This window comes from Ambystoma mexicanum, chromosome 1p (assembly GCF_040938575.1).
Source record: "Ambystoma mexicanum isolate Mex_15411 chromosome 1p, UKY_AmexF1_1, whole genome shotgun sequence".
Classification (NCBI taxonomy): Eukaryota; Metazoa; Chordata; class Amphibia; order Caudata; family Ambystomatidae; genus Ambystoma; species Ambystoma mexicanum.
Window position 1 is genome coordinate 185,290,593 of NC_090921.1, and position 25,367 is coordinate 185,315,959.

Sequence of the window (25,367 nt, forward strand, 5' to 3'; positions counted from 1 at the left end):
AGAACTGGTCTTTCTCAGTGGTCTAGTTCTTTCCATATAAAACATGACCGCTCTGCGCACATCAAGAGTGTGTAGGCTCTTTTCTCCCAAGTTTGATGGGTTTTGAAAGAACATTGGTAGTTCTATAGACTGGTTGACATGGAATTTTGAAATGAACTTCAGTGTAAACCTAGGGTGTGTGCGTAGAACCACCTTATCTTTGTGAAATGTTACAAAGGGATCTAGTATAGAGAGCGCTTGTAGTTCACTCACTCTCCTAATGGAGGTGATAGCTATCAAGAAAGCAGTCTTAAGAGTGAGGTACTTAAGGGTTACTTTATGCATGGGTTCGAAGGGGGAGCCCATTAGCCTGGTTAGTATAACATTCAGGGCCCATCCGGGAGCTGGGTTAGATATAGGAGGGTGAATCCTCTTCACTCCCTCCATGAAGGCTTTAATAACTGGAACTTTCCACCATGACACCTTATGTTGAGAGGTAGTGTAGGCGGAGAGTGCAGATAGGTGAACTTTAATAGAATTAAAGACTAAACCTGAGTCCAACAAGTGTATAGAACAACCTGTGTGGGAGAGCAGTCAACAGGGTTGATGCTCTTTGACTTACACCAGATTACGAACCGTTTCCACTTGCTAGAGTAGCAGTAACGAGTGTTCGGTTTCCTTGCTTCTCTGAGGATGTCCATGCATCTCTGAGGGAGCTGCGAATGACCAAATTCTATGACCTCAGGAGCCAGGCTGCCAAGTTCAGGGTCTGTGGGCATGGGTGCAGCGTTTGGCCCCTGTCCTGTGACAGCATGTTGAACGGGCAGGGTAGTTTCACTGGAGGAGACAGTGACATCTCCATCAGATGAGTGAACCAGGGTTGGCGGGCCCACATGGGGGGCACCAGTATCATGGTAATTCGTTCCTGGTGCATCTTGTGCACTATCTTGTTGAGAAAGGGTGTCGGGGGGGAAAAGCGTAGACACATTTCCCTGACCATGTTATCCAGAGAGATGGTACCTGGAGGGGTAATCTTGGCATTGGGTGTTCTCCAGTGTTGCGAACAGGTCGATCTCTGGCAAGCCGCATTCTGCGAAAACGTTGGAGCCGATGTCTTTGTGTAGTCGCCATTCGTACTCTGCGGGCAGAGGGAAGTCTCTGCTGAGTTTGTCTGCCAGAAGATTGAGCTCCCCTTGCACATGTTGCGATAACAGGAACATGTGTTTGAGAGTCCACTTCCAGATGTTCTGGGACAGCTTGGACAGTCCTGGAGAGTGGGTGCCCCCTTGCTTGTTCAGGAAGTACATGGCTGTGGTGCTGTCTGTGAGGATCAGCAATGTTTTCCCTTGGAGGTTGTTAGGCAGAAACCTGTGCAGTTCCCTTAGGGACCACTGCAAAAGGCTTAGGACTACAGGTGTTGTCAGTAAACCCAATTGGTAGCAGTCTGTACCACCCAGATTTACCTGGTAGCTGTGGCTGAGCGCCAGACTTCTCTCAAGAAGAGTTAGACAGTATATAGGAGTATAGAAAATAGGTACACGGATACAGTAGCACAAGCAAACACTGACCAGAGCTTGGGTATAAAAGTATATCATTATTTATTTAAAAACACACTTGTAAAATACACTAACACTAATATGGCAAGCAAGTTCAAACACAGTCACTATCAATATATACATGCCTGATTACTTATTGAACAAGTCTTAGTTAAAACACCACTTATTTGCAGACAGAGGTGAGCGCTTAACCTAAGATGGCACTCCAATAAGTTAGTTAAAAAGGGAGGGAAAAGGCAGAATTAGGAAAGCACACAATACCAACACTTTTACAAGAACCAGAGCAAGTCAGAAAAGGCAGAGTCTACTGTAGAGCAAGAAAGTTCATAGGCCAGGCCCACTCTTGGAGAGAGCAAGGCGGAATGTGTCCAAGATCACACAGCTGAAGGATACTTTAAAAGTCTTTGTAGATAGTTCAAAAAGAGTTGGATCAGTTCAGAGAAAGTTAGTTAACAGGTCCCTGGTCACCCCAGGATAGAGAGTCAAGGATTTACAGGACACCTTGAACAGTCTGTTGCAAGGGAGACCAGGCAGGACACAGTACCTGAAATGGTGAGAAAGCTCCCGCGGGGACAATTGTTCCTGGCAGCGGGTGCAAGTCGGTGCTTCGTCGAGGGGAAGAGAAGTTCTCGACGTGGAGGAAAGCTGGAGGTCGTTGCACTGCCAGGGAAGAGACCAGCCGCAGAGTTTCCCGGTTAAAAGGTATTACCCTTTTATTCGCGGTAGTGGTGAAGCGTGGCTATCAGGCCGCCGGGGTGCTTGGCATGGGCGATTCCACCACGAGACGATCCAGGAAAGCGAAAAGAGGGTCAACTGGTTATCCCCACCAGTTCAGAGGAAGAAGACTCTCCAGGATGAAGATCTTCTCTGTCGTCGGGAAGTGGTGAGGCGGTTCAGCAGGGCTCCACCGGTGCTGTCGTTGTTGCAGGTCGGCTCAGCTTCTCCCTCTTCGGATTCTTTGGTCCTGTGGCGACTTCTGAAGTTCCAGTCCCCAAAGCCCTGCTTTTATGCAGAAAACCCCCATTCATCAGTCTTAGCTGTCACTCAAACATGCTAAGTGGTGAGCCGGGCGGCTCACCACTGGGCCAATCATACAAGAGTGCGACTTGAGTTGCCGAGGCAACTCAGTCCAGGGTGCCTAAACCCCCCCCTCCCACACATCCTGTAGACCCAGACAGAGTGGCACCACTTTTGGTGGCTTCTGTGCAGAAGCCGGCCAAAAGTGGAACAAAGGGCTCGACTTGGGTTGGAGTTACAGAGGCGAACACAAACCCCATTTTAAAACCGAGTCCTGGCAAAAAGACCCAACCGGGGAATAAATATTAAATAAATATCCCGGCGGTATCTTTAACATTGCACCAAAAAAGTGGTGCGTTTAAAATGAATGGGAAAATGCCATAGGAAATATTCCGTGGAATATTTTGCGTGGTAACCACTGCCACCAGCCAGAAACTCGACAAGGGGGGACTGCACAGTGCCCCCTCGTAAAACAGACCCAGGGGAAATCTAATTACCCCTAGCAGTACTTCCACAATATGATGGTTTGTACTGGTTCTGTTAATTTAAGACTAGTAAAGTCAATGGTGACTTTACATGCCCAGGGAGACAGTAGTCAGTCCCAGGTTATGGAGTCTATATTTGGGGGTCACTATGACACCCCTGTGTTACTGCACTGAGGGTGCTGTGTAACACACTTACCAAAAACACATGAAACCCTATGGAGTAAAAGACCCCATAGTCCATTAAACACATTACAAAGGCAAAGGATATCTCAAATCATGTCTAAGAGTGGGAGAAAAAGAGTCTCACTCTTAGCAGGAGAACAAAAATAAACCCCAAAAATCCAGCAAAGCTGCTGAGGGACTCACTAGGTTTGGGAAATTAGCCTATACAGAGAATTCTCCCTAACAGAGGTGTGTCTGGAAAGCCTTCAGTGCTTTGAAGACTGCCAGCAGTCCCAGCAAATTTATGTGTTTGGACGCCACACTCGGAGTCCAAACTCTGTGTGCAGTCTGATGGGATAGGCGAGCCCCCATCCTGTGAGGGATGTGTCTGTGGTTAGAGTGGCTTCCACTGCAAGGTTTTCCTTCGACCACCATCACAGCGAGAGAACCTAGACCTGCAGGACCACCACTAGATCGTCCCATTGTCTGCTGGCCTGACACCACTGGCTCTTGAGCCACTCTTGCATTGGGGCGTGTGAGGTACCAAATAAATACATGACGCCATCATTCCTGGCAACCGCATGGCCTTGCGTACCGTCACCTCCCGACTGGCTACATATTGAGGGATCTGAAACAGCATGTTTTGGACCCTCCCGTTGGAGGGGAAGATGAGGCCGTCCTTTGTTCGAATTAGAGCCACTAGGAATTGCTTGACTTGGCTGGGGTGTAGACTGGACTTCTTCTCGTTGATGGAGAAGCCCAGGTGGAACAAAAGGTCTACAGTCTTTTGGGTATTTGAGAAGCATGTTTCGCAAGAATCCCCTGTTATGAGCCAGTCGTCGAGGTAAGGGTAGACTGGAATGGACAACCTGCGCAGATATGCCGCTGCCAGTACCCTCGTGAATACCATTGGCGCTGAAGCTATGCCGAAGGGTAGCACTTTGAACTGATAGTGATTGCCTTCTATCATGAACCTGAGGTATTTCCTGTGCGCTGGCAACATTGAAATATGAAAGTATGCACCTTTCATGTCCAGTGTTGCCATGTAATCCCCCTGTGTGAGCAGGGGAATTACCTCCTGCACAGTCACCATATGGAATTTCTGAGGTTTTACGTATTTGTTCGTTGGGCGCAGATCTATTACAGGGCGCATGGTTAAATCCTTTTTGGGTACAAGGAAGTACACTGAATAAATACACTCCTTTACCTGCGATAGAGACACAACCTCTATTGCTCCTCTTTCCAGCAGCAGTTCGACTTCCTGAAGAAGGATGGAGAGGTGTTCCGGTGATAGGCGTCTTCCAAATAAGTAGGGCCGGAGCCGAGCTTTTCGGGGCCGGGGACAGACGCAGTGGAGCGGGAGTGCTCCATAGAGAGGTCGACAACCTCCGTTACGGAGGTAGTGTTATCACTATCTCCCTCGTTACACTCGGCGGCCGCAGGTGAGGAATCAGCCCTCGACATGCCATAGGCTGCCCACCTTTTGACCCTGCGTTCCTTCAAGGTTTTTGGGCGAAGGAGTTTACAGGCCGCACAGCGGCCTTGTTGTGGTCGAGGGGTAAGCAGCTGTTACACCGCTTATGCTGGTCTTTCCACAGGAATTTGCCGTTACAACAAGGGCAAAATCTAAAGGGAGTCCTCTCCATAGCAGAGGATGTAATAAGTGATAACGACCCCGAAGGAAAGGGGAGAGAAAACGAAAGGCATTCTAGAAGAAGCAGAAATGTCCACAACAACCCCCACTCTCCCTACTGTGTAGGCCGGCGAGGCCGGGCCACGTGTTCGGCAGTGCCGAAAGGATCACCTCCGTCGAAACCTCCGGCGGGGAAGTTGAATGGCCATCGAAAGAGGGCTGGAGGCGGTTGATATAAATAAAAACTGACAAATCGACCAAGGGTCGAATAAATGTTAAAGGCAATGGGCCTCATGACACGGTAGGAGGTAACCATGCCGCTATTAGCAGCATGGCTACTCCCTTGCCGGGTACCGGGTCCGGGTAGGTGGTATGGGGACTTACCGGGTCATTCCGACCCTGGAGGACCTGGTAAGTCCCTACTCCAAAAACCATTCCCCATTCCCATTTGAGCCCCCATAGGGCTCAATGGGAATGGGGAAGGAGCTAACTGTACCGGAATTTGCGGTACCGTTATTTGCTTTGAATAACTCAGCGGGTCTCGTCCTTAACGCCTGGTCAGACCAGGCGTTAAGGACGGGACCCGCTGAGGGAACTCGTAGTAGAGCGCTAAGGGATTACTGGCACCGGGGACCTTACCGGTGCCGGTAATCCGTTAGCGCCTTCCGTGTAATGAGGCCCAATGTCCATTACGAGCTCTGCATAAGGCGACCAGTATTCTGGGTGGGATAAAACTATCTGAGGGACCTCGACGCGTGAGGGGTTTTGGGTACACTACACGTCACTATAGAGATAGTATTACAGACACGCCTATGTCGACGTCCCCTTTCCGACTTTCGAAAAACAAGATGCAATACTCTGCAGTGACCACTGGATGTCGGACTATGCACAGCACGTGATTCTAAGCAGATTAATAAACATCAGAACATGAAGATATTATAAAGATAGCGGACTTGGCAGGAGAGTCTGTCTTTAAGGAGTTTTACTTCAAGCATAATGCTCGCCACCGGTCTTGACATAGAATGAAGAATTTCCAGAATAACTTTTAGAAAAGTCTCGATTCTATTAAAGATTAACCAGGTTACTCAACGTAGTGACCACCTTACTCCTAGTCCATAGTCCATAGTCCATACTTATAGGACATCTCTCCGTCCTGTGGGACGGGACCGAAGCACTTTGTAAAAAGCATCCCAAAATGTTTAAAATAAGATTTGTCCTTCCTCTCTTTCGTGCGTGGGGCCCGGCACGCGGCCGTAACCACGCCAACCTTGGCGCCGCCCCGCGCATCGCCCATCAGTCCTTTTCTATCGCCAGGTCAGAGAACTATTAGCAATAACAGAGGAACCTTATTAGAGGGGACGGCGGGCGGGCCTATGGAGGAAAGGGGACTATGGACTAGGAGTAAGGTGGTCACTACGGTGAGTAACCTGGTTATACTCCTACGTCCCGTCCCCTTTCCTCCATACTTATGGGAGATTCCCAAGCACTCCTAACAGGAACTACGGGTGGATGGAAATACCCCTTACTGAAAAAGGTTCTTCAGCACAGCCTGACAAACTGAGCATCAGCTCTTGAGCTCATGTCAAGACAATAATGGTTACAAAAAGCAGATGGGGAGGCCCAAGTAGCTGCCCTAGCGATGGACTCCCAGGAGACATATTTATGAAAAGCAACCGCAGCTGCCTTGCCCCACACCACGTGTGCAAGAATACCCTTAGGCGGTTTCAGCCCTTGGACGGTGAAAGACTCCGTAATGCAGGCGGCGATCCATCGAGAAAAAGTCACCTTAGACGCCTGCTTACCCTGAGGGTTACCAAAAGTCACAAACAGTTGAGAAGAACTCCTAAGCTCGGAAGTTCTGTCCAGATAGAAGTTAAGAGCCCTTCTGACATCGAGACAATGCAGAACCCTTTCGGCCTCTGAGGTAGGGTTTGGAAAAAAGACCGGAAGGGAGATCAACTGATTCAGATGGAATTCAGTTACCACCTTCGGCAGGAAAGCAGGATTCGTTCGTAGGACTACCTTATCCTTGTGAAAAACCAAAAAGGGATGCTCCGTCGACAAGGCCTGGAGCTCACTCACCAGTCTCGCTGGCGTAACGGTGACCAAAAAGGACACTTTCCAGGATAGGTACTTGAGGTCCACCGTGGCAATGGGTTCAAAAGGCTTATGGCACAACACCGTCAGGACTACATTTAGATCCCAAGGCGGGTGCGGATTACGAATTGGAGGATAGAGGCGTGTCAAGCCTGCAAAATGCCTCTTAACCACTGGATTACTGCTGAAAGAGAAGTTCTGCATGACAGAACATGAACACCCAACTCTGCTAAGAAGGATACGAAGGACAGCACCGTGTCAATCGTAGCCCCACTTGGGTCCAACTGTTTTTCCAAACACCAATGACAGAACCTGAGCCATTTTCTTCTGCATTGGGATCTAGTCGAGGGTTTCCTGGCTGCCTGGATAATACGCAGGTTATCCACAGACAAGTTAAGATGTTCTAAAGACTTGAACTCAGGCACCATGCCGCCAAGCTGAACGATTGTGGGGAGGGGTGCCACATCTGCTGTTCCCCCTGATGAAGAAGATCGGAGGTCACTGGTAACCTGATCGGCGGATACATCGACAGGTGTTGAAGTTCTGAGAACCAAAACCTGGACGGCCACCACAGGGCTATGAGTAGAAGGGAACAGTTCACCGAGTTCTTCAGCTTCCAAATTGCTCGATGGACTAGAGGCTGAGGCGGGAAGGCCTAAGCTCGCTTGTTGTGCCATGGAATCTCGAGCGCATCCCCCAGAGAGGAGGCTCCCAGCCCCCCTCTGGAGGCATACTGAGGAAGCTTCTTGTTTACTGCCGTAGCGAAGAGGTCCACCTCTGGTGTGCCCCAACGCAAGAAAATCCACGAGAGGACCTCAGTCTTCAACTCCCACTCGTAGCTGACCACTGTCCGCCGACTGAGGGCATCCGCTGTGACATTCAGCTGGCCCGAGATGTGCATTGCAAGCAGCCAAACACCATGAAGCACAGCCCACTCCCAAATCTGGATGGACAGGTCCACGAGAGGGGGAGACTTGGTTCCCCCTTGCTTGTTGATGTAATACATCAACACCACATTGTCCGTGCGTATGCGGACCACCTTGTTGGCTATGATCGGTCTGAACGCCCTGAGCGGTAGGAAGATCGCCAGAAGCTCTAAATGATTTATGTGGAGGAGCTTGTCCTGAGGCGACCAGAGATCCGAGACCTGAAGAGGATCTAACGTCGCACCCCACCCCAGGAGGGAGGAGTCTGTCGTGATCGTCACCGTAGGGGCTGGGTCCAGCAACCCTGCACCCACCCACAGGTTGCTGAGAGATGACCACCATTCCAGGTCCACAATCATGGAAGCCGGAATCATTATCAGCTTGGAATCCGGGTCCATAGCCTGACGCCAAGAACTCCGAAGAGCCATTTCGGTCCGCCTCATCTTGAGACGAGCAAGAGGAAGAGCCAACACGCACGAGGCCATGAGGCCCAGAAGCCTCTGGAACCACCAGGCCGACATGCTCTCCGACTGCGCAGACATCTGACACGTGGCTAACAGATCCGCCATTCTGTCCCCGGTCAGGTACACTCTGCAGTCGATGGTGTTCCAGCAAAAACCCAGGAAAATCAAGTCCTGCGAGACCGTCATGGAAGATTTCCGCCAGTTCACCTACAGCCCAAGGTGGAACAGGAGCTGAAGGAGAGACTGAAGATTGCCCGCTGCTTCCAACGGACAAGGGCTGCGTAAGAGCCAGTCGTCCAAATACGGATACACATGTACACCCTGCAGACGAAGATAGGCCGCAATCACCGACATCATCTTCGTGAAGACACGCAGCGCAGAGCTGAGGCCAAAAGGAAGCACTCGAAACTGGAAGTGCTCCTCTCCCAAAGAGAAGGAGAGATATCTCCTGTGTGGATTCCAAATCAGAATATGCATGTACGCATCCTGAAGATCCACCACACAGAGCCAATCGCCCCTCTGCAAGGAGGACTGTATCTGGCTGGGTGTGATCATCTTGAACTTCTCTTGGGGTAGGAAAAGATTGAACTGGGAAAGGTCTAGGATGGTGCGCAGGCCAGCCTGGTTGGGTTTGGGCACTAAACAGCCGGGAGTAGAAGCCCTCCCCTTGCTCCCCGAGGGGAACGGGTTTTACAGCTCTGAGGTCCAGAAGTTTCTGAACCTCGGCTTTGAGGGAGGGCGAGCCCGACAGCTGAAAGGGAGGGTTGAAGGGTGGGGTAGGGGGTAGGGGTAAGCGGAAGCCCGCCCGAGCGACTGACAAGACCCATCTGTCTTTGGTAATGGTCTTCCACGCCTCCCAATGAGACGCAATGCGTCCTCCCACCGGGGTCTGTTGCGAGCGCGGAGAACCCTCATTTTGTAGGTTTTCCGGTGGTATTGCCACCTGAACCTGAGGAGGAGGCTGAAGAGCGGGAGAAAAACCGAGTCCGTTGTTGCCTATGGCGGTTATTCCCCGAAGGGGTATCCACTCAGTGAGATTTCTGATCTAGGAAGCCCCTAAAGCCAGAGGAGGGTCAGTTCTGCGCCAATGGTCTCTGGGTTTTGAAAGGGGTCTTAACAAGGAGCTATAAGGACTTAGCTGTCTGAGTGCTATCCTTCGTCTTGGTGAGCTCTACATCTGTTGTAGAATGAAAGAGCTCCTTGCCATCGAACAGAAGGTCCAGCACCTTGTCCTGCACTTCTTTCGAGAATTTAGTGGCATGCAGCCACGCCTGTCGTGAGGTATCAACACCTAACATAAGGCCCCGAGCAGAGATGTCTACGTGATGAGCCGCAGCCTCCAGGAGATCCTGGGCCAAGACCCTGGCGTCGGATAATCCTGCTTTAAAGTCTTCCAGCTTCTAGACTGGGATGCACTCCTCAAACTCCAACAGACCTTTCCACATCCGCATATTAGCCCCCGCTAACACTAGTTCGGCATTGGCCTGCCTGAGCTGCAAGGCCGAGTTGGCGAAAATGTTTCTCCCAAGGGAGTCAAGGAGCTTATCCTCCTTTCCCAGAACCTGAGTAGCCGTCGTGGAAGAGGATGCTGCAGGCCTGGACTGCAAAGTGGCCGCAGCCACCACTGTGAAGGAGGGGGGCGGACAAGATGACAGGGCCACCTCTACCGAAGAATGCAGTCTGTATCGCGCGTCAATTTTCTTATTGACGAAAAGTCCAGAGTGTGGCTTCTCCCAAACCCTACGGACCTCAGCCACAATGTCCTTCTGCAAGAACAGGCCGGTACGCTCCGAAGGAGACAGTGTAAACACCCCAGAAAGCACGCCCTCCTGCGGAGCGGGTGCCTCGGGTACCGGAACATCTAAGAAGGCCATCATGTCCAGTACCCGGTCATGGAAAGCTCTAATAGAGCGGGGCAGGTCCTCGTGCCCTGATCGCCTTGCGCGTCAGCCGACAGGTCAGGATCCTGCTGAGCCGTGTCGGGCGCTGCCTTGTCCACGGGGGACAATGGGGGCAAAGGCGGAAGAGTCGGGGAAGGCACCGTAGGCAAGGGAGGCGCCGGCAGAACCACCGGAGGAACGCGTGGAGCCAGAGGCGCGGGCGGACATACCTCTCTAAAAAGCCCTTTGAAATATTTCCTCATGGGGTCGGTACGCATGAGCGTTTGAAATGTATCGAAAAAGGCTTCCTCTGAGGACTGCTTTTGGAACCTGAGGCGGCCTCTCATGAAGAGGATAATTCCAGGGACGTAACGGGGAAGGGTTCCATACCGGCCACTCCACTGACGTATCCACATAAATCGACGGTGCCGACCCCGCGGTCGTAGTGGGAACGGGCACCATTTTGTCATCGCCTGAGGGGAACTGCGGCACGTCAGGAAGTGAGGCAGGGGTCCCCGTCGATGGATCAGGGGTCTTAACTTTAGCCTTAACATAAGGGACCTCGGCAGAGCCGGTACTATGAGGCCTGGAATGTTTCTGCGACATACCAACTGCCAAATTAGCCTTCCAAGGAAGGACCTCGGCACTGCGGGTAAAAGAAGAACTTTCCTTCTTTGCCCCCTCAACAGGTCTGGTGTCGCTGCAAAAGCGGGAACGGTGAGAAACAGCTTTCACCGATAAGGCCTTGCCAGGCCTCTCAGTACTGTTGGTAACTTGAGCCTCTGTACGAGGGACCTCGGACCCAGGTCCGGTAACAGCCTTATCCGCACGGGCCTCAAACATCCGTTCGGTGACACCAAGCCTACCCAAGGCCTTGGTGCGCACCCCAGTCTTATTCTTAAGGGAAGCTGAAAGAGAGGCCTCAGAGCAAGCTCCGGTACCCCCCCGAATCAGTCGAACAGGGTCTACAAATAGCCCCCACAGGAGGGGCCTCGGAGCGTGCTCTGGTATACACAGGCCCCTTACAGAGACCCTCGGAGAAAATTCTGGTACAATTATTAGGCCCAACAGGCACCTCAGGGCAATCCCTGGTAACAGAGCGATCAACGCTCCTCCTGGCCCGGGAGGAACCTGGGAAGGTATCCCCCTGCCGGGGTGCTCTGAAAAGTAAAGAACTTAGCGGGTGTTTCTTCTTTTCGTCGATGAATGCTTGAAATGCGAAGGAGGAGTTTGTCGGAACACCTCCTCCCACCGCTCCAACCGACGGTGAAGTGCACGACTGAAAGGGAGTCGCTGTAAAAACAGGAGTCCCAACGGTGATCCGGACCCAAGCACTCTAAACAAAGAGGATGGGGATCCGCCCTCGCGAAGCTTCGGTGGCACGAAGAAACAATCTGGAAAGTCTAGTTTGAACGACAGACAGACTAGTACACGATCGCTAAAAAGGGAAGAAAATCTTCTGAGGATGCAAGTGCGTCCAGTCCCGAACGAGCGGAGAAAAGGACTGATGGGCGATGCGTGGTGCGGAGCCAAGGTGTGCGGGGTTACGGCCGCATGCCCGGCCCCGCGCAAGAAAGAGAGGAAGGAAACATTTTTGAAAAAAAAACATTTGGATGCTTTTTACAAAGTGCTCCGGTCCCATCTCACAGGATGGAGAGATGTGCCATAAGTATGGAGGATAGGGGACGATACGTAGGAGTAATGGAGGTGAGCATTATTCTCACACGATTGAATAATTCTGGGGTTGATCTAATACGCAGAGGCTTGGCTTGCATTAACTGCGATGCTACTGTGGGATACACTATGGTCTGGCTTGTGCGATCCGATTAGGTTACTGTGTTGTCGTGATGAATTATTCCCCTCCCCTATGTTATTGTTATATAGTGAATTAGCATACTAAGGTATTACCTCATTAACGCTGATGCTTTTTTAGCAGGGACGATGGATAAGCCCAGCCGAAGGGTGCGGAGGCGCATTGCAATATAGGACACTGACAAAGACATTTTGTCTAGTTTTGAGTGTGAAGTGGTGCGAGTCTCGAAGCATCAAAAGAGGAAGCAGGAAGAGGGCTTCAGGCTCTTTAAGGATTGACCCTGCTAGGATTGGTTACTTGGGTCATATGTTTCGATGACTACAGTTGAGTACTTGCAGAGACTGTTGTGAAGTGATATTTTCGTTTTGTTTCTCATCAGAGTTCGACGTTTCTTGTTCATAGAGATTATGGTTACTTGAAGATTTTAGCAGTCAAGCAGGTTTAGAGGATGATCTTAGAAGTTTATGCTTGACTTAATTCTTGCTGCTTGAACTTTCTAATAAAGGAATAGAAGCAAAATGCTTTCCTCCGTGTCTTTAATAGAATCAAGACTTTTCTAAAGGTTACTCTGGAAAATCTTCATTATAATCTATGAGAGTCACAACAAAAGTTCGGAAACCAAAGTACTGAGCTTATCACTGTTTGATTTGTCAAAACTGCATTTCAGTGATACCAGTAGATATATTACAATACCCACATACTGGACAGAACATTAAGTTGAGGACATATGCCATCTGTTTGTTAAAGAATGTGATATATTGTTTCACTTGTAAATGTTGATAACTGTACATTGGCAAAACTACGAGGAAGGGAACGATATGCTGGAATGAACATAGAGCACCAATAAGATCTAAAGATATTTATTTATTTATTACATGCCCGTGGATCTCAGTCTCGCTTAGCATCACATTTTTTGGAACAGAGAAACAACATTCCGCAGATGCCCCTTCAAATTTTGGAAACGGCAAGACACCGTGATGTGGTGGAGACCTAACAAGCCTTCTTCTGCATAAAGAAATATTTTTGTATTGAGGATGTGTAGTGTCCCCCTGTTGACTACACACATCTGGACATGCGGGTGTGTCCTGTGGGACTCACCATGCACTTCCCTTATGAAGAATGTTCATTGACTAATAGACTGGACAGCAATAAGTGTTTCCTCTGGTTTTGTTCCATTTATAGTATTTTCCTTTTTCAATTGTTTATATTTTCTTATTTCTGTTTTTTTCATGTCAATGTTTTTTCCTAATGTTTGTATTTCAGTTGAACCTTTCTATTGGCAGAGAAAAATTGATTCGGTTTTTAAAAAAAAATACTTTTTCATACCTTCACTTTAAAAGAGAAAAACACTTTTTGTATTAAAATTGTATTCATTTTTAGTGTTTTGTTCCATTTCCATCTAATCTGTTGGTAGTACCTTTTCAATGTTTAGTATTTCTTCTGTTTCCATTAAACCTCTTTCCATTAAACCTCCCTTTTCTATTTTTGGTATGTTTTCCATTTCCATTAAGCCTTCCTTTAGTATAAAAGGAGCCATGTTGTGTGCATTGTTGTACATCTAATGCAGCTGCAGGCACAGCCTCTGCCGGTTGCTTAGAAGAACGTTGATTCTATTGGCACTGTGACTAAGTGGGTACATTCAGGTGGCTGTATAAGCCTGTAAGGGTTAAATAGGTTTTCAATTGATTTGGGTTATTCTTGGTTTGTTCATACAGGCAATTTAAGCCCATGATGAAGGTTCATATAAACTGAAATGTGTTGGGCTCATTTACTTCAGATGCATTAGTCATTAACTATAACTTTTTTCACAATGTTCTATTGAAATGTTATTGGATTTGGTTTGGAAGCCATAGTAAGATCAGTTGATTTTGCTGTGTTTCCTCCTGTCAAGAACTAAGGTTTGGTCTTGCATATCATTTTTCTAACCAATGTGGCTCCCATGCAACTGAATGGTTGAATGTGCTACTATAAATAAACGTCTTTAGCGAAGTCTAAGTATATGACAATTCTCCCTCTTAAAATGAGGTTAAAAGGTTAATTGGATTAGACTTAGATGCAGAAGAGAATATTTGTAGAAAGCTAAATAGTCACCAAGCAGCCATTATAGGATAATGAGCAAGCACATGTATGGTGGAGATTAAGATTGCTGCAGCCCTATAAACAGTATGCATGTTTCAATGTTGGGCAAGTATAAGAGTGGGAACGCATGCCAATCAGAGAAACATTACCGGTTAGAGATGCAAGGAACCGATGCATCTGGGCAGAGAAGTGATTCCTTATGCTCTCTGGCCAGGTGGTAATGGTGAAAATGTGCGGGGCGTAGATCCCATTCATTAGCCGTAACAAGGCCTCAGTATAGCCCCCTCGTACTGAGCCAAACTGCAGTGTGTCCACTAAGTTGTCTGGCCGAAGCTTGGCATTTTCTTTGCGGATGAAATACATGATTTGATCAACATTCTGTCAAAAAACAAGAAGAAAAAGTTATGTTTAACAGTGTTCATTTGGGATGACAGACCTCTCAAGACAACTTACAATTACAGAATTCTGAAACAAGATTCTTCTGTGTTTTCAGTGATTAAAAAAAGGAAAATTTACTTCAATGTACCTTCAGTCCTCTTAGTTCTTGCTCAAGCAGGAAAGGAAGCATTTCTAAATGTGCAGTTATTTGAAAGCATTTATATTGGCCATAGTGTGCCATGTTCTCTTGCACACAGACCCTGCTCCCTATGAATAGAGCATCCAACCATGTCTCTTTGTTTTGTAAAGGTTGAGAAGTTGGATCACGGTATATGCAAATGAAGACATACAAGCGAGTGCTGCAAAGCAGAGAGAGAAAGGACTAAAAACCGGAGTTGCTATGAAGACAATTTTCCCTTTCTCTGTCTGCTCTACGTCCTTCCCAAACATTTTGGGAAACAGATAAAACTGATTATTTCGACCGAGGATGAAGAAGGCCTTTTGGATTCTATGTTTAAAATATCAAAAAACCTTGAATTTATAACAACAAATTTCAGCTTTTTTAAATGCGGGGGAAACCCTCAGACACATGCCCCCATTTTAATGAATACCCCAACGCCCCACCCAATCTTTCTTTTTGTTGAGGAGCAGCTGAATGCATCTGCAGGAAGTCCCACCCCCATTCTTCCTATATGTTGGAAACCAGAAGTTGCGACAGGTAGGACACCAGTAATTATGCCAATTCCACTCAGTCTTTTTGAGAAAAGGTATCCATTAAGAAGACCCAGTATGATGTACCCCCGGAGAGATGACAATCTCTTGGAGGAAGTCCAGAGAAGGAATATGAAAATGAGAGAAAGAGAAGCTGGTGATGTCACAGGAGATGAGTGTGACACACCCAGAAGAGTGGTCGAAGAAGATGATACATGGACTGTATGAAATCTGATGACGAAATATGGAATCAAGTAAGCTTTCATATGCAGATGAAGGAGTGCATGTGTGAAGAGCAATGCAGAAAATGCAAGCTGTTTTATAACTGTACTGTAGAGGAGGAGTAAGTACCCCCACCAAAAGCTCTGCCCCCATGCTGCCTAAATGTTGGGAGCTGGAAATTGCAACACGTGCAGTACCAGTAAGAATGCCTGTACCATAGAAAAACCTGGAAACAAGGTCCCGGAAGAAGTGTGAAAATGAGTAAAAGAGAATACAGGTGACATCATGCGGAGCAGAAAATGACGCACCCAGAAGAAGATGCACAAGACAAAAGAACATAGACATTCTGTACGATCTGAAGAAGAGTTGGTACAGATGAGCAACATTTCGGGCTAAAGATGACGGTGCTCATGCTACAGAAATGCTAAAGAAAATGTAAATCATGTTACACCCTTGTACAGACGCTGTAACGCAAGTAATCAAAGTGATCTTAAGGCTGGCTACATAGTAAATAGTTTGGCAGCTGTTGAGCAAGATTGTATGCAGTACCCTTTGGGTGCACTACAACAACCCTGACCTCCTGGCAATAGGGACCCAACCTTTGATATAAGTCTGTACTACATAGGTTGGTAGTGTGTTGAGCAGCCAGCTTATCTCAGGAGGGGTCAATGTGAGCTGTAGGGGAGTTGCACAGAGACAAATTCACAGTGACAAATATTCAAATAAACTCTTACACACAAGGTTTCTTCATTAAACAATTATTCATTTATTTAACGGTCAGTTAGAGTAAGCCTTCTTCAGAAGGGGCGATATAATAGCAACACACAAATACACTCCAAAATACACACTCTTAATATTTCTACATCATTAAGTACCCTTTTGGGATGGCCGACAGACACTACCTACACCCTCCGGTGACTTCAATAGTTAGGGTCCTGGGGACATTGATATCTCACTGTTGCATTTAGAAAATTCTACAGAGGAGTGTCAAAGAAAAGAGGTTTTCAGAATAAGATAAGTATTCACACAATTATTCTTATGCAGGTAGTACTTTCAAAATAACCCCACAATACAAAAGTCAGTTAACCCCTTCTTGGAAGGAAGACACAACACCTAAGCAGAGGAGAGAAGAGTCATTCAGGGAGCCAGGCTAGCCAATCTTAAGTTAGCAAAAGTCAAGGTGAACTGAAGCTCCTTTTGCAGGCAAGTAAAAGTCTTGCACAATGTTTTAGAATTCTTTGTAGAAAAGAAGGAATCAAAATAGGGTCACAAGCTGATTAGGCTTGTGAAGTAAAGAAGCTGACAGCGACTTTACTGAGTAACCAAGACAAGTCTCCAACGAGGACAAGTGAGGTTACAAAACAAGAGGTACGTTCTCTTAGACTGTACAGTACCTGCCGGTTGAAGAAAAGTGCAGGAGATGGCTTCTGTTCCTGTGCAGCTCTGCAGATCCTGGTGATCCTGTGCCTCAGTCATGGGGACAAGAGGGAGGACTTCTGGGGACTCCTGCAATACAATGGGACGGTGCTCGACTGCAACCGGCAATCTTCAAACAAGTGGCACTTTGGTGTTTCAACTCCTCGCATGTACCGCAAATAGCAACACCGCGGTTCCTGGCCATCGAGATGGGCTTTCCTTGCCTCTGGGGTCCAGCACTCTGTTGAGGTGGCTCAGGCTCGGTCAGTCCTGCTTCCTGGGAGTCCGGAGGATCTTCCTGGAGCTCTTGGCCAGCTTAAAAGCAACGCACACGATCTGGTGTTCCTCTCCCTGGCTACTCGGTTCCAGCAGCAACAGCAGTGGAATTTCAACCCGCTCCGAGAGGATGTCCAGGTGGCTTACTTTAGAGTTGATTGGTCCCACCAACTTAAGTAGAAAAGTCGTCTTTGCAGGGCTTCTCTAGTCAAAACTAAATTGGAGTTTCAGCACAGCAGCAGGGCTTCACCGGGCAAACCAACAGTCCAACAGTTGCAGCAGGCATCCTCTTCAAATTCTTCTTTGGATATCTTCGTCCAGTGGTCGACTCTGTTTTCCAAGCCAAAAACCTTGCCTTTTATGCAGGTTTCTCACATTCATTCCAGCCTAGCTGTCAGTCACCCAGCAAGGTGGCTGTCCTTGCTGGACAGCCAGCCGGCCGGCCAATCACCTAAGAGTGCATTCATGTCTCCAAGGAGATTGAGCACAGGGAGTTTCAGATACCTCCCTCACTTCTGGCTCCACACCCTGGAGCCAGAGGCGGGCTTCACTCGTGAATCCCGCCAAAAGGAAAAGCGAACTAAGGGACCAAACCTGGTTTGGCGCGCAGAGTAAATCTCAAGAAGGACCTTTCCAAGAAGAAATGCCAACAAAAGAAGGCCGGGGCCATTCTGACAAAAAGGGCACCCTTGGGTGCTTTACTGCAGCTGCGATCTCAGCCCGCGGTAAATGCACATCACGGTAGTTAAAAGTAAACCACTGCCACTAGCCATTTATCGAGGAAAGGGTAACATAAAATAGTTACATGAGAAGCTAGACAAAGCGGATACTAGGTAACCCCTCCAGCATCCTATTGTAAAATGTGTGCTGGGTCTAGAAAGTTACAAGTGTAAGTAAAGTCAATTTCACTTTACTGCTCTTGGAAACAGTAGTTTATCCAAGAGAAGGTATTTACACATTTGGGAAATCTGAAAGACTTCCCTGTGCCATTGCAATAAAGGTGCTGTGTGACACAATGTAAAACATGATGCCTATGGAGTTTGTCAGACTCCACAACCAAACAGAAACAGTGTTCAAAATCACATTTAAAATACATATGAGCGTGGGGAAAAAAGGGTCTCACTCTCTCCAGGTAAAAAATTAAGTCCTTGAAATCCAGCAAAGTTGCTGGGGGTCTCTAAGGTAGAGAGGAATTAGCACATTTCAGAGAATTCTCCCTAACAGTGGCGATGCGCCAATGCATAATACATAGGAACGTATAGAACATGGATATTACACAGTGCATTTTAAGCAAGGGTGAAACCCTGTGATTGTAAAGAGTTTTTCAGTGTCGCGCAGTTGGAAAATTACTGATGGCGAAAGACAAATTCAAGAAAGGCTTGGCTGGCCCAGCACCAAGAAGACGAGGCCACCGTGCGCCTGGTGTTTCATACAGTAGTTACAATGAATGTGAGAAACAAACAACTTCTGTTTGAGGTAGAATGGAAAAACACTGAAGGTGTCAAGAGTTCATCATTTAATAGATTTAAATGCTGCAAAAGGCTTGAAAATGCGGTCTTCCAGTCACATGTTCAGATCAAAATAGACATTGGGTCGAGCTACACCGAAACCAAGAAGATACTCCCTTTATTTCTCAAGCACAGAGAGCTTCTACAAGGCTGAGTTCAAAGCCTAATTGACTGCAAGACTGCAAGAGTGATGATAGATGTGGGGCTAAATGGAAGGGGAGGCATGATCACACCGACCTTCCATGCACCTGGTATGGTAGCCTGCATGCTGTTAGCGTGTGGAATATTCCAGAAGGGTATAAAGGTGCCAAACCAATGGTAGGGGGCCATGTATCAAAGAGCCATACAGTTTGTATAACCAATGAAGTGTCGAGTATTAGAGTGACAGAGAAGACGACTTGCCCCCGAGTTGGGCTTAGTTGAACACCTGACAGTAGAGACCCAATCACTTCCCCTGTCAGTATGGAATGTATACTTAGATGTTGCCTGTAATCCCATCACATCCCCAAGTAGGTATGTGTAGTTTGCCACGTAGTCTGACGTCACTTATGACTAGTTTTGGCTATAAAATTGTGTTTTTTTAAATATAATGCGCTGAGAGAAATTGAGAACTTCTGTTGATGTCCTGTTTTAGACAATTGCAAATAAAACAGCACCCAGTTTTGCCAACTTCCTGAGTCAGTTTGATTACTGATTTTTGAGTAAATTCTGCATCCCCATCCATCTGAAAGTATTGCTACCTTGTCTTATAGAGCCCAAGGTCACTGGGTTCACGTGGTTGCAGAGAGATTATGGTTCGAGGTCCGTCGACCCAGTAGGCTTTTAAGGGTCTCGGAATATCGGATGTCCTCCGCCATTTAGCTAGAGTCCTGCAAGGCTTCCTGTGGATATCGGCCACAACTACATCTTGCAAGAAAACTAAGCAGGTGGGACGGGTCCCTCTTGCACAGAAATCCCCTCCCAATTTCTACAGGCAGCTGAGCGAACCGAAGGCTAAGGTGGCCTGTTAAGGAGGAAACAATCCCGAGGGTCATGAGCTGAAAAGCGAATGGTGAGTAGATTGAGAGAGGTGGCAAAAAATAACTACGTATTAAATGGGGAAGGTGATAATGGGGAAGAGTAACAGAGGATCTGTTGGGTATTTGAGTTAATGACGAAAAGTGTAGAGTATTTGGTTGTGGACGAGGAACGATCCATAAAAGATAAGCCTAGAATCCTACGTCAAAGACGTCTAGAAGGAGTCGTTTCAAAATCTATATGAGACAAACAGATAGATCTGTTAAAGAAAACAATTCACACTCCGATCTGAGTCATTATTACGGGCAAAGAGTAGCCACGATGAGCGTTGGCAGAAGTATATGTGGGCCGGCTAGTCTGTCTGTTTGAATATTTTTTTTTTTTTTTTGATGCTGTAGTTTATTTGGAAACTTTTTCATCGTTTGCTTGGGTTGAATTGGCTTTTTTTAATTTTGTTTGTCTAGTTCGAGTATAGAAGATAGGAAGAGAGCAATTGTGTAAGTGTACTTGTTGTTGTGGCCGCTGAGGAGAGCGGTCCATCTTTCTTGCGTACACATTTGTGTTGATGAAAGTTGATAGAAAGCACCAAATTCTTTGCGTTGTGAGGCGAGTTCATTACATTCCATGACGAGGTGGAATATGGTTTCCTCAATTTTTTGGTCTTTCCAGAACCTGCAGTAGTTATCTTCGTGCTTCATCTGTCTTTTTGTAGATAGGTATGCTTTTGTAGGAAGAATGTTTAGGCGAATTTTTAGAAATGTTGTGCGAATGGTTTGGTCTGGAAAGGTTTGCAGGTAGGCTGGTGGTTCGTGGATTCTCCTATTGTCTTTTGTACAATGTAGATTCTGTTTGTAGGTATTTTTTTGTTGGATGGTCTTTATCCAGTCGTTGTGGAGCAGTTTTGTTTTTGCGTGTTGTGGACGAAATATAAGCAGTTCTTCTGTGATATTTTCACTATCCATTTCTTTTCTCATTGTATCTTTCCATTTTTGCAATATTGTCGTATTGAAGGTATTTTCTTTATGTCGCAGTATTTGAATTGCTGGAGTTTTTCCATCTGTCAGTATTTTGCGAAAAATATCTAGTCTTTTCCATTGTACGACTGATTCAATTGATTGAGTTGCCAATTCGTAGCGTATTCTTGGCATTGGAAATGTTTGCGGGAGTCGAAGGACTTTGCGCCAGAAAGCCGCTTCATATTTTGTCCAGTTGACTCTCTGAGCGTTCAACATTGCTTCAGTACCATAGGTCAGAATCGGAATGTACTTGTGTCTGTAGTAGGAGATAATTGGCTTGAAGGAGAACTTGCCGTATTTTCTGTGAAGGAGGCAGCCTTGTCTTGATAGCGTTTGGGATGTTTGTTCGATTTTGTTTAGCCACTGCTCTTCTGATTTTGACTGGTTTATTGTGATCCCAAGGTATTTGAACGAAGTAACATTTTCTATTTCAACATTGTTGATCGTAAAGATACGCTGGTTTGTTCTTTTTTTTAGTGGTCTGGTGAGAGTCATTGTCTTTGTTTTTTCCGTATTGATCGTTAGTTAGTTTTTTTTCATGTAATGGCTTAGGTCTGCCAGTGTCGTTTGTAACCCAGTCGGTGTTTTGTCTAGTAACACGATGTCATCGGCGTATGCCATGACTGGGACTGAGATCGAGTTGATTTTAGGGGGATTGGTTTTATGTGATTTTAGATGTTCTTCGATATCAGCAGTGAACAAGTTGTAGAGTGTCGCTGCGAGAGGACAGCCTTGTTTGAGTCCATTTTCTGTTGGTATGGCAGGTGTTGTAGCTCCTTGTCTCGACAATCTAACTTTTATCGTGGTTTTTTAATACAGCAGAATAATCGGTTCTAGGATGTCAGATGGACAGTTCCATGTTCTAAGTTTCATCCATAGTTTTTCGCGTGAGATTGCGTCAAAAGCCATTTTTAGGTCAATAAATGCTGCGTAGATTGTCGAGTTGGAGTTGATAGCTTCGTGTTTAATTACTTGTAATAATATCAGGTTGAGGTTTGTTCCAACGTTGGCCGTGAATCCTGTTTGTCTGGTCGAGAATTTATTGTTTTTTATGGCCCACGCGGTGAGTTGGTTTAGAAGTACTGTTGCAAATAGTTTTCCTAGCGGATCGAGCAGAGCGATCGGTCGGAAGTTTTGGGGGTCTTCTCTAGGGCCTTGTTTGTGGATTGGTACAATTACTGCTGTTCTCCAGGAGTTTGGTTTTTGTGCAGTTTATTGATCAGGTTTGTGATGTGGCATAGGAGTCTTGCCCAAGCGTTAGGATCTTCTTTGATTATGGCATTAGATAGTCCATCTGGGCCTGGTGCTCTGGAAGTATTCAGTTTGTTAATCAGGAGGATGAAATCTTCAAATTCTGCGTGTACTTTCCATGTTGGGTCTGTTGTGGGGTGTGATTTCTGTTGAACTGTTTCTCATGGTGCGTAAATGGTGGTAAAGTGCGTTATCCATTTTTCTTGGGTTACATTAGCTGTAAGCTTGTGCTGTTTTTGTTGATTGTCATTGAGTAGGTTCCAGAGTTCTTTTGTATTGTGGGATTTGTGGCTTTTCAATATGTTTTCTGCATCTGCTTGCTGAATGAGACTTTTTTGTGATTTGGTCCAGTTTCGATAGTTGTTTTTCAGAATTTTAATCTGGTTTGAAATATCGAGAGCTGGAGTTTTCTTTAACTGTCTTATTGTTCGGTTTAGGGCTTTTTTCCTTTCGGCAATTTCTTGGTTGTAGGAATGTCGATGGTCTTTCTGCGGGCGATTTTTACTGGTTTGTCGGAACGGAATTAGGATCCATTCGTAGTCGATTTTTAGAGCATTTGTCAGGCTTGCCTGTAGGAATTTTTCCGGTAATGAGGCTAAGGATGCTTGTGGGATTCTCAGTCTTGTTGTTGTTCCGTTTAGTTCTAATAGAGGAGGTGGTAATACTGACTCTATTTTTTCCAGTGTCGCTTCAGAGTGGGCGGTAAGTTGGTTGTGGTCGCTCCTGTCTGTTAATATCGTCTGTACGTTTGTGACTGATTGGTGAAGTTTTTCAGATAGAAATATATAATCGATGATTGCATGGGATGAACATCTGCTCCATGTTGGTGTATAGGGTTTCCCTTGACTTAGAAGGAGTAGGTTGCGTGTCGTGGTTTCTTTTATCCATCTCTTTGCATTTGCCGATAATTCTGAGTGCTTTAAGAGGCCACCATTCTTATCGTATAACTTGATGTTCAGATCGCCACATATTATTATTTCCGATGACGGGTATTTAGTTGTGGCCTCATCGATTGAGATGAAAACTCTGTCTAGGAACGTATTTGTTGATATTGCTAGTGGGTTCCAATAGAGGTTTAGAATTAGGATTGTTGAATTGTTTTTGTCTTCTCGCTTTTGCTGTTTTTTTGTACATATTATTGTGGTCAGTTGCGTCCAAGGGTTTATGTTCTCGGAGAGTATTGCTGTGCTGTGAGGGTTTATCTTGATTAGGGTGAGTAAGCCTGAAGCAGGTCTTCCATATTTTTGTACGATTGCTGGGTTTAGAAATGTGATAAAACCATCGCATGCCGGTGGATCGCTGAGCCAGGTTACTTGGAGACATATGAATTGGTATTGCTCTAGTTCAGCGGCTGTGTCCGTGAATAGATGTAGATTTCCTCTAGTGTTCCACGAGCACAATGACCACATAAATCCATAGTTCATTAATTGTTATGAGTTTGAGTTCATTGAGTATTCTGTAGATTCTGTTTCTAAAAAGGTGTTTTCGAAGTCATAGATTCTTCTAATAGCGTGGGCATCTCTATCTGGTTGTTGGCTTCTTATTGAGTCTTCTATAGATGCAATATCTGATGAGGGAGTTTCAAAACTTGTTCTGTTGGGTTTGTTATTTCTGTTTGAGTTTGCTTCTACTGAGGCACAATTTGAGTATCTATCGTCAGTTGCCTGATTTTGTTTCCTTTGGTCAATGTTTTTTCCTTCGTCACTTGCGGTTGCTTTATATTTTGGTTTGCTTGGTATTCTTGTGGTTGTTGATGCCCAGCATGAGAAGCCCAATTTGTGTAGTTGTCTTCGTGTCGATATGAGTTCTTGGTTATTGGGGTCCGGGAGGTCTATGACGATCTTGTCCAAGTTCCGATCGTCTTTAAAGGTTATCAGAGCAATGTCTTTTGTTGTGAGTTTGTTCAAGCGAGGTATTACGCCAAAAAGGCGTAGTAGGTTTGTTCTATTTAGAATTACCGGTTCCCGATTTTTATTTGCATTTTCAATGTGGATTTCATATATTTCGTTTTGTCGTAGTGGATTGACAAATGTTGGTCGGATCTGGCTGTGTCGACTGGGGTCTTGTGGTGTTGTTGTTATCGAGATCAACGAGATGGGGTCATAGGGTTCATCTCTGGTTGTGATTGTTGAGATGTTTTCCATTGAGATCGTTGAGATTTCTTCTAGGGAGATTTCAGTAGAGTTGTCTTGTTTTTGTTTCGATTGTTGGTCGAGGATTGAGGCGTATTCGTCGATTATTATGTAACTCGTCTGGATTAATGGTTGCGGAGACTGTTGATTGTTTTCTAATGGTTGTTCTTCATGGGTGGTCATGTCGAGCAATTCCTCGTCGATTGGCGATTGTGGCGGATAGGTTGGGCTAATTTGGGTTTTGTCTTGGCTAGCTGAACTTGAATGCTTTGTGTGTTGGCAACTGGTAGCTGCTTCTTTGATTGTTGAGCAATTTGGGTGTTCTGGGTTATATTTCTTAGAAACGCTCGCGAGCCCGTTTGTCGTTTTTTGTTATTTTTCTGTTGGGTGCCTTTTAATTCATTTGTTGTTTTTTCCTTTTCGAAAATCTGAAAGTTTTCCTTTGGATTCTTTGTTATATTGCTTGAAGTAATGGTTTCTGTTTTTTTGTTAGTAATATTTTGACTCGGTTCTTTTAATGTGTGTTGGGCAAAGTCCGAGATTGTTTCAGGTAGTTGTTGTGTTTGAGTTGGACATTGTAGCGATTTTGAAACCGGCGGGCTTTGTAGCCGTTGGTCGTTTGGTCTGGTTGCTTGTTGATGATGGTGTTCTTTGAGCATCTGTAATAGTTCTCCTGTAAGTTTTGTTTTCTCTTGTCGGTCTCCTCTCGCGATCTCAGCTAGTCTTTGTTGCCACCGGTGTGTCTCGTCTGCTTCTATTGTCAGTCTTGATTCCACTGCCGAGATAAAATGTTCGATGTGTATCTGTTTTGAGTGAATTAGTGCTAGAAGGGTCGCTTGATCTTTTATTGAATCTTTCAAATCTTCTTGTAATTTCAAGAAGGGGTTCATTGACTGGGAGAGTGTTGCGATGAGCATATTTTGCAAATCTAGCATTGTTGTTGGGATTCTTGGGTGTGTATCTTCTTCATCTTGTTCGTGGTTGTCGTTTTTCTATTGGGGGTCTTTTGGTTTTTGGTTCTTGATTATTGGGTCTGGGGTATAGTAGGATTCATCCGAGTCATAGTTGAATCGTGATGGGACAGTTATATGTTCATCCAGTTCTGGTTGCCGTTCTTTTTTCATCTGCTTGTTTTGGTTTCCATAGGGGATACATGGTGTTGATGTTGATTGCATTTGATTTGCTTCTGTTCGGTCTCCAAATACTTCCTTTCTTTTTTCTGCAGTACTCATGATTGACTCAATTTCGGTAATGTCCAGTGATAGTTTTGCCAGTTTGTTTCTTGTTTTGGATGTTGTTGGTTCCACTGTGCTGGTGGATTTAATGGAGTTGTGGGTTTTAAGCCACGC

General features: G+C 46.1%; 1 protein-coding gene across 1 annotated transcript in view; it reads right to left on the reverse strand.

The window, feature by feature from the left end:
* The window catches only part of DNAH2 (dynein axonemal heavy chain 2), a 3,498,763-nt gene that overhangs the window by 3,311,260 nt on the left and 162,136 nt on the right, over positions 1-25,367 (reverse strand). Inside the window, exon 5 of the mRNA XM_069646273.1 lies at positions 14,241-14,469. Coding sequence (XP_069502374.1) covers positions 14,241-14,469 — 229 coding nt within the window. The remainder of the gene's footprint in view (positions 1-14,240; positions 14,470-25,367) is intronic.